The 11,648-nt window shown below is 39.9% G+C and overlaps 1 protein-coding gene and 1 non-coding gene across 8 annotated transcripts in view; one reads left to right on the forward strand and one right to left on the reverse strand.

Moving 5' to 3' along the window:
• Positions 1-10,787, reverse strand: part of ATM (Serine/Threonine-kinase ATM-like protein) — a 150,700-nt gene extending 139,913 nt beyond the window's left edge. For all 7 annotated transcript variants that reach the window (XR_005480102.2, XR_005480103.2, XM_039022968.2 and 4 more), the window contains exons 1-10: positions 10,489-10,787; positions 10,016-10,124; positions 9,780-9,923; positions 8,489-8,650; positions 8,155-8,350; positions 7,861-8,017; positions 7,632-7,774; positions 7,429-7,516; positions 7,047-7,150; positions 6,857-6,955 (exon numbers count right to left, since the gene is read on the reverse strand). Coding sequence is in view for 5 of the 7 variants with exons in the window: in XM_039022968.2 (XP_038878896.1) it covers positions 6,857-6,955; positions 7,047-7,150; positions 7,429-7,516; positions 7,632-7,774; positions 7,861-8,017; positions 8,155-8,350; positions 8,489-8,650; positions 9,780-9,923; positions 10,016-10,124; positions 10,489-10,557 (1,271 nt within the window). In the remaining 2 variants the exon portion in view is untranslated. The remainder of the gene's footprint in view (positions 1-6,856; positions 6,956-7,046; positions 7,151-7,428; positions 7,517-7,631; positions 7,775-7,860; positions 8,018-8,154; positions 8,351-8,488; positions 8,651-9,779; positions 9,924-10,015; positions 10,125-10,488) is intronic.
• On the forward strand, positions 675-777 carry LOC120072418 (U6 spliceosomal RNA). The gene has a single exon (XR_005480477.1). It is a non-coding gene; the product is annotated as a U6 spliceosomal RNA (small nuclear RNA).
• Positions 10,788-11,648: the final 861 nt, after the last annotated feature.

Raw genomic sequence — 11,648 nt, forward strand, 5'->3', positions numbered from 1 at the left:
TGGACTGCAGAGACGAGTGTTGTTTGCCAAGTGTATGCCAATCAATATCAGAGCCATGAATTATAGAGATCACCAATTTCCATTGAGAAAGCGGCTCCTTAAAATAACACCAATCCCATTTTGCAAGCAATGACAAGGAAAGGGGGTTTAAAGTAACGTTCACATTTTGTCACAGATTTTGGGTTTCCTTACCTATTTTCCCCAACATTTTTCTTTCCACCTCATCATCTGTTGTACTCTTGTTCCAACTTACATAGTGATTTTTTTTAACATTTTTGTAAAAGATTTTGAGTTTTCTTATTTTCCTATCATCATTTTTTCAGCCCCATTATCTTATGTTTTCTGTAACTTTTAAGTGTTTTTTAGTCTACATTTATTTTAAGTTTCATTATCAAATCTTTGTCAATCTTACTATAGGCTAGTCTGGCCTAAGGTAATCAGTGGCTTTGGAAGAAAATAAATCCTGTAAAGTTACGAGGCCTAAAGCAACTGTCTCATCAGCACCTTAAGCCAACCTTGGTAGCATTTAATTAAATTTGAAAAGGAAATGAGATTTTTTTTTTTTTTAATAAGAAACAAATTTCATTGATAAATGAAATTACAAAAAAGGGGGAAAGAAAGCCCCGGATCCAAAGGAGTTACAAAAGACTTCTCCAATTGGACAAAATAGTATCGTCCCTTCAGGGACATCCGATAAAATTGGAACGATATAGAGAAGATTAGCATGTCCCCTGGGCAAGGATGACACGCACAAATCGAGAAACTGGACAAAAGAGTATTGAAGCTATAATCATAAAAGAGCTTAGACAATTTACACCAAGATATAATAGTATTAAGGACATGATCAAAAAAAGATGTCGATGTGCTGGATTTTGTTGTTGAAGGGGCGGTTGTTCAGTTCAAACCAAGCCGACCAGAGGAAAGCTCTAACAAAATTCATCCAAAGGAGGCCTTTTCTCCCCTTGAAAGGATGATAATCAAGAGTAAGGGAGAGGAAAAGGCTAATATATGAAGGAAAGGCCATATGCCAGTTGAAAGCAGGAAGGATAATGTTCCAAAAGGCTCTAGAAAACTCGCAGTACAAGAATAGATGGCTTTGGGACTCGTTGTCCTTTTTACAAAGATGGCACCAGCTTGGGGAAAGCAGAGTAGATGGGTTGCGACGTTAATGCTTGTCGTGAGTGAGGATGGCCCTATGGGAGAGCTCTCAAAGGAAGAATTTAAACTTTTTTGGATAAAGATCAGACCAAATACCTTTAATAGAGGCCTCGGTGGAGGGCCCATTGTTGTTGTAGCGGGAATCAATCCATGACTTTGTGGAGAAAATGCCAGATGGTTCCAAATTCCAAAACCATTTATCTTGGGCATGTTGGGGCTGAAAAATGTTTTGGAGTTGGGAGAGGGTGGCCCATCCATCAGTTTCCACATCATTGAGATGACGACGGAGATGAAGGTCCCAACCACTAGTGTCAACAATCCAAAGGTGACTGACCAAGGCATCCTTTGCAAGAGACGGTGCATATAAGTTAGGAAATGAGGTGATCAACGGTCTATTTTCAATCCAAGCATCGTGCCAGAACTATTGTTTCCCGAGCCCAATGTGGCAGAAACATGCGAGTCCACCAATGGTTGGAGATGATGCAAGGCCTTCCAAGGACCTTTTGATGAGGAAATCGATCTAATACCAACTTTGTTGTCACAGGGGGAACTCCAAATTTGGCTGTGATAACTCTGCGCCATAAGGCCGATCGCTCCAACCTAAAGCGCCAAATCCATTTTGCAAGGAGCCCCTCATTCCTCAGCTTAAGGTTAGTTATCCTCAAGCCCCCCCCCCCCCCCCAGATTGAGGGGTAGTGACTTTTTCCAACCAACAAGGTGAGAGTTCAGGCCATCGATCTTCCCTTTCCATAAGAAATCATGGAATAGTTTTTCAATAATATTAGCCACCTTGCTAGGGATGGTGAAGAGAGATAAGTAGTATGTGGGAAGGTTACTCAAAGATGCTTGAATAAGAGTTAATCTCCCCCCTTTGGAGATGTATTCGTAGGACCATGCATGAATTATTTGTTTGATTTTCGCAATAACAAGGGCTTAGAAAGATAGAGTTCTAGGTTTGCCGAGAAGGGGCAAGCCAAGATAGGTGTTAGGCCACGAACCAACCTTGCAAACATATAAACCAGCAATGTCCTAGAGCTGTGATGGGGACAAATTGATGCCAAGAATCTCGGATTTTTGGTGGTTGATGGATAGGCCAGTGCAAGATTGGAAAGCATCAATGACATCAAACAAGTTCCTGATCTGATCAAGGTTGTAGATAGAAAATAAAATGGTGTCATCTACAAACTGAAGATGGGAGATGGAGAGGTTGCTAGAACCAAGAGAAAAACCCTGAATCTTTTTATCCAATTCAGCCTGTGTAAGCATACGACTGAGGGTGTCGATCACAATATTAAAGAGGAAAGAGGATAGAGGATCACCTTGTCTAATACCTTTGATAGCATGTATCTTGCCCCTAGGGCGACCATTAATAATAATGGAGAAATTGGCGGATGAGATACAGCCTATAATCCATTTCCTCCCGAGGTTATCGAAGCCTCTAACTTTAAGAGAGTTGTCAAGGAAACCCCAATCAACAGCGTCAAAAGCCTTTTCAATATCTAATTTAATCATAATGCCCTTTTTCCCTTTTCTGGACCACTCATCAATGACCTCATTGGCAATTAGAGAGACATCCAATATTTGGCGCCCCTCAACAAAGGTTGACTGATACTCGGAGATCAAATGGGGGAGGACAACCTTTAATCTTTATGAGAGAACTCGAGCTAAAATCTTGTAAATACCCATGGTCAAGCTGATCGGCATATGGTCACCAACTCTTTTAGCACCAACACGCTTTGGGATGAGACAAATGTAAGTTTCATTAATGTTGGCATTGACGATACCTTTCTTAAAAAAATCTTGAAACACCCTCAATATGTCGGGCTTAAGGTATGCCAAGATTTTTTATAGAACTCGGAAGTATATCCATCAGGGCCCGGAGAAAGGGGGTTCATTAATGTTGTAAAGATCATTGGTGGAGGAACTCGGAAGACAAATGTAAGTTTCATTAATGTTGGAACCAAGGGCGCAAATAGCCCCCCAAATTTCCTATTCGGTGAAAGGGGATTCAAGCTGTAAAGACTGTTGCATCGTGAGGAAATGGTGGTTGCATGTGGGGAAGGCAGCAAGGCTATTCTTCTTTGTGTATTGACTTGTGAAAAAACTCGGGAATTCCTCAACAATTTCAAATTCTGTGAGAAGACTAACACCGACAAAGGAAATGATTTCAAGAATAGTGTTCAGTCTTTTCCTAGTGGTAACAATACGATGGAAAAACCTGGTGTTTTGGTCACCTTCACTAAGCCAAGTGAGCTTGCATCTTTGCCTCCAAAAGGTTTCCTCTTTAGCCACCACCGAGATAAGCTGAGCCTTTAGACTCGTCTTTTGAGCTCTCAAGACAGGTGAATAACCCGATGACTCCTCCATACCATCAAGTAACGAGATTTCCGCAATAATCTAATTCTTGTGGGTGTGCACGCAGCCAAAGATATCTCTGTTCTAGGCTTTTAGGACCTCTTTTAGACCCTTCAACTTTTTAACAAAACCATGCCCCGGGTGCCCGATCAAAGGAGTATTCCCCCACCAATGATCAACAAGGCCTCCGAAGTCTTTATGATGCAGCCACATATTTTCAAAGCGGAAAGGGGTAGGGCCCCATTTGTTAACACCAATGGATAGTAGGATCGAGAAGTGGTCGGAAGTTGGTCTCTCCAGTCTCTTGGAGGTAGTGAATGCAATTTCTGTTGGACGGTATCCGTGATCAAAAAGCGGTCAATGAGTGTGAAAACCGGGTAATGTCTATAACCTGACCAGGTGTAAGAGCCATTTTGTAAAGGAATATCTATAAGATCAGCCCCAACAATGAAGGAGTTGAAGGATTTCATGCTAACCGAGAGTGGGTTACCGTTGGATCTCTCATGGGTCCATCTAGAAACATTGAAGTCTCCCCCCAAAATCCAATTTTGAGTGCACAGCCCTTGAAGATCAAACAACTCTTGCCAAAAGAGAGGCCTGTCTTTTGCCCGAGAAGGGCCATATATACCAGATAGCCAAAAGGAGAAACCGTTAGCCAAAAAAAACTGAGTTGTGAGAGAGAAGAGACCTTTAAATACCTTACCAGCCATGATAGATGGGTCATTCCACATGAGAATGATACCCCCTGAAGAACCCGCGGCCTCCAACACAGACGAACTGATATGTCTAGAACTCCAAAGAGACTTAATGGTAAAACGGTCCACAACTTCCAGCTTGGTTTCCTGAAGAATGGCCATAGGCGGATTGTGTTTTAAGATGAGATTTTTCACAACTGCATGCTTCTCCCAAGCTTTGATACCTTGAACGTTCCAGGATAAAATGACCATAATGGTGTGTTCGTCCCACCAAGGTAGGCCTTTGGTAGGTCCTTGTCATAATTGATAGATGAGTAAAGCCTTTTTAGCTCATTAATACCTCTACTGTGCTTGTGGGAGTGCTTAGACTTTCTTGAGGTGGGTGGAAGAGTTGTAATGCACAAATTGTGTTCCAACAGCCAGGGAATCACAAGCCGAAGATTGGTGATAGGGTCCAGTGGACTAATGACCAGGGTGTTGTCTGGCTCTAAGTCACTCTCAACTAGAAGGGAGGTTCCCACTACCGAGCCATGAAGGGCTAAGCTACAAGGAGGGGAGGAATGATGGGAGGATAGAGAGGGAGGAGCTAAGGATAGGGGGAGAGGACTATGGTCTAAATCGTCCTGGTCAGAGATATAGGGGCAGGAGGTCAAAGGTCTATTCTTAGTGTCGGGAACAAGGAAGGACTTCTTGTTATGTAAAGTGATGGGCAGTTTGTTGGGGGAGGACCGAATGGTTGGGGGGGGCAAGGATGATTGGAGGGGAGGCGAGGGGTAGTTTAGGACAGGGTCGTCGCAAGGAAAAGATTGGGCGGGAAACAAGACCGGGCCGATGGTGGGCTGCACTCGAAGGGGCGCAGAGGGGGGGTGCAAAGTGAGGGCTGGGCTGGAAGGGGGTTAATCTGAGGATAGGAGGACAGGGTAGGGGAAGACAAAAGTTAGGCTTGGATGGGGGAAGCAATGGGAGGCCCATATGGAGTGGGCCAGTTGATGGGCTCGGTCGAGGTAAAAGGATTAGGACTGGCCTTTATGGATGAAACAAACTAGCCGGTTATGAGAGGGTACTTGTGGGTGGGGTGGGGGGAGTCAAATTGACTAAGGAAGGGAGACAGTTTGGTAAAAGTTGTTGACTCTGGGATTTGTCATAAAGGGATGTAGGGGGGTCAGAAAGAGGTACCTGCACTGGAAGGGCAGACGCTGGCAACGGGTACGGTCCTAAGAGACCCTTTTGCTCACTGTCACGCGCCTCGGAAGCCACATCTACTAAAGGGGGACAACCGTTCAGGGGTTGGGAGCCATGGATTCCGGCCACAAAACCCAGAAAGTGATTGTTGTTAAAAAACAGGTCAATTTGTACCAAAACAGGGGACGCTAATGAGGACGGTATAATGACAGAGACCGGAATGAAACCAGTGGAGTTGTCCTTAACTTTGATCAATGCTTCTAAAAGGTCCAGGCGTGAGAAAGTTTTCTTAGCAATTTCCAAAAAACCACCGCAAAAGTCCCCAATGAACTGTAAAGTACGATCATCCCAACGATCCAAAGGTAAGTTTTTGATTCTGATCCAACCGTCGTAGCAGGGGACCACCGGGTTGGCCTTGGTCAAGTTGTTATTCCAAGGGGAGAATTTGAGGGAAAACAGACCAACCTTGTACCAATCCTTGATCGACCCCAGGACATTTGCTTGTTCTTCATCCTCGCAGCTAAGGAGAGCTCGGTCGGCTTCAATCAGATTTAATGCACATCTGTCAGAAACATGGATCTAAAGGGCCCGCAAAATGCTATACAAATCATCATGAAAACATTGCCTTATGACAATAACTGTCGTGCTGAAGTGTATAGTGGCGTGAGATGAGGCCAAAAAGGGAAGGAATGACAACAGTACAAGCCTCATTGGATTGAAATAAGGTAGGTTTTGTCTTTAATGCCTCTTTAAAGGTTAAAGGACTAGCTTCATGGAGGGTTTGGGCTGCGCAACTAAAGGAGGTGGTAGTGGTTATGGGGGACCCTCCTTTCTGTCTAGGAAAGAACAAATCAAGGAATAAAAAGCTCTCCAACCATTTCTTCCTTCACCAATAGGGACCAGAATCTTATTTAAACCTCCATTGTTATCAAGCTTAGCAACTTCGGCCAATACCTCCCGCCAATTGTTTGATTTCTCAATCCACACTGTCTAATCATCCAATCGAAACTCCTTAAAGAACTTTAGGTTTAACGGAGCATTCAGTAAAGAGGAAAAGGTCGATCTGATCCAAGAGAGGGTCTACCAGTGCAAGAAAATAAGCTCGGTCTTTTGTGGTTTCAGTCAGCCGGATGCGGTAAGCGTGGTAGCGGTCATCGGCTTCAATGGAGAAGATCTTCCGGTCTATGGAGATGGAGGTTGGTTTGGTCGGAGGCACATTGGCAATGCTGGGGGAGAAGAGGATAGGGATGTGTTGAAGGTGTCACCGTCACTAGTGAGAAACTAGTGGTGGCGAGGAGAGGGAAGGCATATTTTTCCTCATTTATTGATGTGTCATTTAAAAAAGTTTATTATAATCAAAAAGGAAATGAGAATTATGATTAAAAAATAATCAAAATGAAGAAGACAAGAAGACAAATAATTTTAAAGTATAGAGCGATTGATCTACAACATTAAATCCTACATACCTCTCGAAATCTAAGCAAATTGCCTCAAACCAGTAGGTGAAAAGATCCTTACTGATGCGGGAATGGTAATTTCGGATAAGACAACAGAAAGTCGCATTCCTACAAGACAATCAATCCAATCACAAAAATAATGTTCCATGCCAAATGACAAATGAACCAGAGAATGCAAGACCATGTTTCATTGATTTACCATAACCATTTCCCTTCGGCAAGTGCCTCTTTAAGATGAACACTAGCAGGGTCCCTTTTAACCCGCTTTTCAGTTGATATTGCTTTTGGAGAAGTAACACATGCCTAAATAAATAAAACCAATGGGCAACCAATCAGGCCCATTTCTGGGGACCATAAACTACAACCATTCAAGAATCTAAATTATAATCCTAAGATAGATAGATAGATAGATATTTGGAATCTAAGAACCCTTAAAATGGAATATTGGACACATATTTGGAATCTCATTAGAAAAATACTTTCTTATTGTACATTAAGTGATTGAGTCAAAAATCAAAATAACAACTTCTCATCAATGAAGTGTGATAAATAAATATGGAATTGCATTATGTTTGGAGTACCCGATAGAGGACAGCTGCAGCAAGTTCTACCAACCCGCAATGTGAGCTACTCAAGGTTCCAAATTTATCATCTTTATTTGCATCAGACCTGAAAACTCTTCAAATATTTCCAATTACCAAACATTATAAGATGATAAACAAACTTTAACCTAAATGAGATATAATAAAAAGGGAAAAATCAAGAGAATAAATGAAATAGAGACCAAGGCACCCCCCCAACACTAGATATACTGCTTTGATCTAGTTCCTTATAAAGTACATCGAGTAGTTGTTCTATCAAAACCCTCTCATCATCAACTCCTCTCGTTAAACTTATTTGTAACCTTCCATAGAGGACAAGAGCATCCTGCAAAAGTAACAAGAAAGTAAAATATTCTAACAATAGTTCTTTTAAAACAACTTATAGTTAAGTCTATCCAACTTATTTCATACCTTTAGAGCTCGATCATGAGTCACCATCCAACAACGAAACACAAACTTTTGCACAGAATTATGGATCTCTAATAAGCTACTTCCTAGATTAGGACCATCCTTTAACAAGTATGTATTTACACATTCAATAAGTTTGCGGGATACTTTTCCTTCGTCCCTGACAAAGAAAAGAAAAAGAATTCATTCTTTCACTAAAAGAGACCAACAAAAACGCCAAGATCATGTTAACAATTCATAGGGGACACACAGTAATCAAAATGATAACAATTGGTTTAAAAGCAAGTATTATCATACCTCACAAGAGAGAAAATCTTAGCAATCCCATTAACAATTTCTTGCCTAATACTATCTGGGAAGTCACCAGGAGGATTTTCCAAAAGTGAATGGAGTGTCAAGATGCAACGGAAAAGCTCCTCTTTGGGAGTATACAGATTATCATTCTTCCCGACTAAACTTCCTTCCACCTTCTCCAAGTATAAAAGCAAGAGGTCTTTCCACATGGAAGAGAGAAGTTAAGATGAAATTAAACATCATATAGCAATCCAAATGATATGTAATTGTAGAGATGAAATTAAACATAAAACATAACAATAAACATTTCTCAGGTCGAAGTTATGACAGAACTTACTGCAGTATATGCGCTTCCTCAAATGAAAACGATAATCTCTTACAGCTATTAGATGCCTAATAATGATTCCATACTCAGACTGAAAGCATGATACAGTACTCAAGACGTCCCATGCATGACTAAAGAGTACCTTGACCACAGATATCAAGGGTACTGCGTTGCCTGGGACAAGAAAAACAAGCATCATAAGTATAATTTTAAGATATCCTGTCAAGAAAACTTCAGCAATATTTACAAATAAAGGAGTTTCATTGCTAACAATAATTGAGAGGCTACAACCTAAAAAGGGAACCAATAACGAACCACAACTAACAACCAAAAGTAATTGAAAGTATGAATGTTTTTTTAATAAGATTTTAAGTATGAATGTTAAACCACGTGGTCCATGAAGATCCCTCATCAAGAACGTGAACAAGTGGCTCACTGAGATTTATGCACTTTCATTAAACATAATCACCAATCTTGTACCTCCTCCAACATTTTTCTAATTTTTAGGACATGCCACAAATTTCAACAGAAATATGAATTACAAAAGAGACTGCAGATGTGGCAAAGAAAATCTTTTCAAAAAAGAAATTTTAAATCTTTTAGGACTTGCAGACGTGCAAGCTCTCTTTGCATTTTATCAATAAAAAGTCTTCGTTTTCTTTTCAATAAAAATATGTAGCAGAAAAAAGGAAGTTATAAAAGCATTAAAAATAAAAGTACAATTTTCCGGCTGGTAAAAGGCAACAGATACTTTAAGGTATCAACCTCACTGATCTATTGGATAATAAGCAAACTTCACAGCAACCAACAAATCAAACAAATAGAACACAGAAAATAACCAACGAAGAGTCCCAAAAACTCAAAAAATAAACCCAGCTTATCAAGAAAATGGTAACCTTCTCCTACCCTACACTCAGCTACTAACTTTCACAACGATTCTTCCATCCCTCCCCTCTACTACAAAAAAGAACAACAGCATTCCCATACAATGCATGACCACCCCCACTAACTAACTGTCTAGATAAATTTCTCTTTTAACTCTTTGTAGAATAAGTCTTCACCATGGGTTATTCCCCCCACCCCCTTTCACGATGGGAGGCCTCACACAGGGAACAAAAAGATGAGCAGGAGATTCACAACCATACTGACACATAATACACCAAGAGGGCAAGAGAGATAAATAAGGCATTTGACGTTGCAAGTGATCTGCAATATTAACAGCACCAAGACTAAGCTCCCAGTGGAAAATTTTAATCTTCTTGGAGTAAAAATCCTTCCAGATAGTGCATATTCAATTGCTCACCAGAAAACTTATTATCTTCTGCTTTTTGAATGACAGTTCTCAGTGTCTTCGCAAATATTAACTTTGGCACTCGCCGCTTGCTTGAAGATATCTCCATTGACACACATTGGATCAACAATTTTGTGATGAAAGGCCACGTTTCAGCTGAAGAGAAAACAACATAAATTAATTACCTAACATGGTTTTTGAGGAAAAACAGGAAAACATGCGCAAGTCAAACTAACAGTTGAACGTACGAGATGGAATTTCTTCTGGCTTGAGCTTAGCAGTGTTCTGTCCAATAAATTTACAGAAATCAATCGCTTTTTCTCCCTCTAGCCATGTATTCAACAACTTTATCCCTTCCTGTAAGCACATAAAAGAACATTAATGCAATGATCGCTTGAGCTAAGATGAATATTGATCTACTAGATGATGCAACTATCTGGCTCTGACTACATTAGATTAATTTTCAGCATACAAATTGTGAGAACTAGATACTTCGAACTAGATACTGAGAAGTATAACATTCAGCAATCCCTCAAGGTAACTACCTGGATACTGAAAAGGCATTTCGAACTCCCTATTGATCGAATATACATCGAAAACACAAAAATAAAACTTCTCATAGCTCAGAAACTACAGATATGCACTCTATAAGCTTTTTGCATCATGCATGTCTTGAGACCGGTCGAAAAGAAAATCGAAAGTACAAGAAAATGGTTCTTACCTCGCGAGCTTTAGCTTTATCAGAAGATAGCTTTGAAATGATATCTTGGACATCTCTGGAAGTGACCATGGCACCGTTCGGTGCTCCGGTTGCTATGCTACGATGTCAGTAATGAATGGGAGAGCTCAAAATGGCGGTTGAAGACATCGCAATGGCGGGAAAAAGTGGACAGGCCTGGCAGTGAAAAAGGGCTGTGACTTGGGAAGGGGTGCGAGGCTAGAAACTTATTTCGTTTCGGCTACACGAAGACTATGGAGATTGGGTAATCGCGGTTTCCAAAATCTTTTCCATTTTATTTTGTTTTTTTAAAATAAAACGAAAGGGAAAATATATATAAGTGAAAAATACTTTTTTTTTTTTTTTTTTTGACGATTGACATATCAAAACTACAATTAAATATTGCTCAAACTTTTGATATTCTTAAAACTTTTTATTTACCAAAACTTTTCATTTGCTCATTTTATATCTATAAATATGGGTAGTTCTAGGTTGTAAATCAAATAATTCATCATCTTTTTTCCATTCTCTATTCAAATTATTATATCATCATATTTTTAAAAGATTACATATTTTGATTCTTTTTCATTGTAATTCAAATAACGCAGCAAAAGCATATACAAGCTATCAAGATTTGCTTTCAAGCGTTAAAAGTTAAATTTGATTCACGAAGAGGTATTTTCTGGAAACAAATGAAGAGGTATCACAAGATGGAGTTTAGCTCGACAACACCATATGAACATTACTTTATGCATGTGTATTGCATAAAAATAAACAAATAAGACTTTGCAAACTTAGATAAGAGAAATAAACCAGTTTTACTAAGTGATGCACTGGAAGAATAAAGAACATAAAATTCACCGTTCGGGGTACCCTTGACTTTAATTGAGAATAAATTAATTAAACAAATGAATGCATAAATTAACCAGATAGTTTTTAATGTTTGACTCCTGAACCAAAACATGTCAATATTTAAAAAGAGTGTGGAAGCGATGTCAAGTCCCAACAGCTAAGTCACGGATTCTTTCTGTCATTTGTCATACGGTCTTTTCCCTTACCTAAAAAAATTGAGAGAAAATAACAAGTATAAAAATACACAGAAAGTGATCCAATACTGGGCTCACTAGATGATTTGTTAGCCAATTCTATCGGGACACAATTGT

Source organism: Benincasa hispida, chromosome 2, assembly GCF_027475165.1.
Source record: "Benincasa hispida cultivar pf3 chromosome 2, pf3_genome.v1.1, whole genome shotgun sequence".
Taxonomy (NCBI): domain Eukaryota; kingdom Viridiplantae; phylum Streptophyta; class Magnoliopsida; order Cucurbitales; family Cucurbitaceae; genus Benincasa; species Benincasa hispida.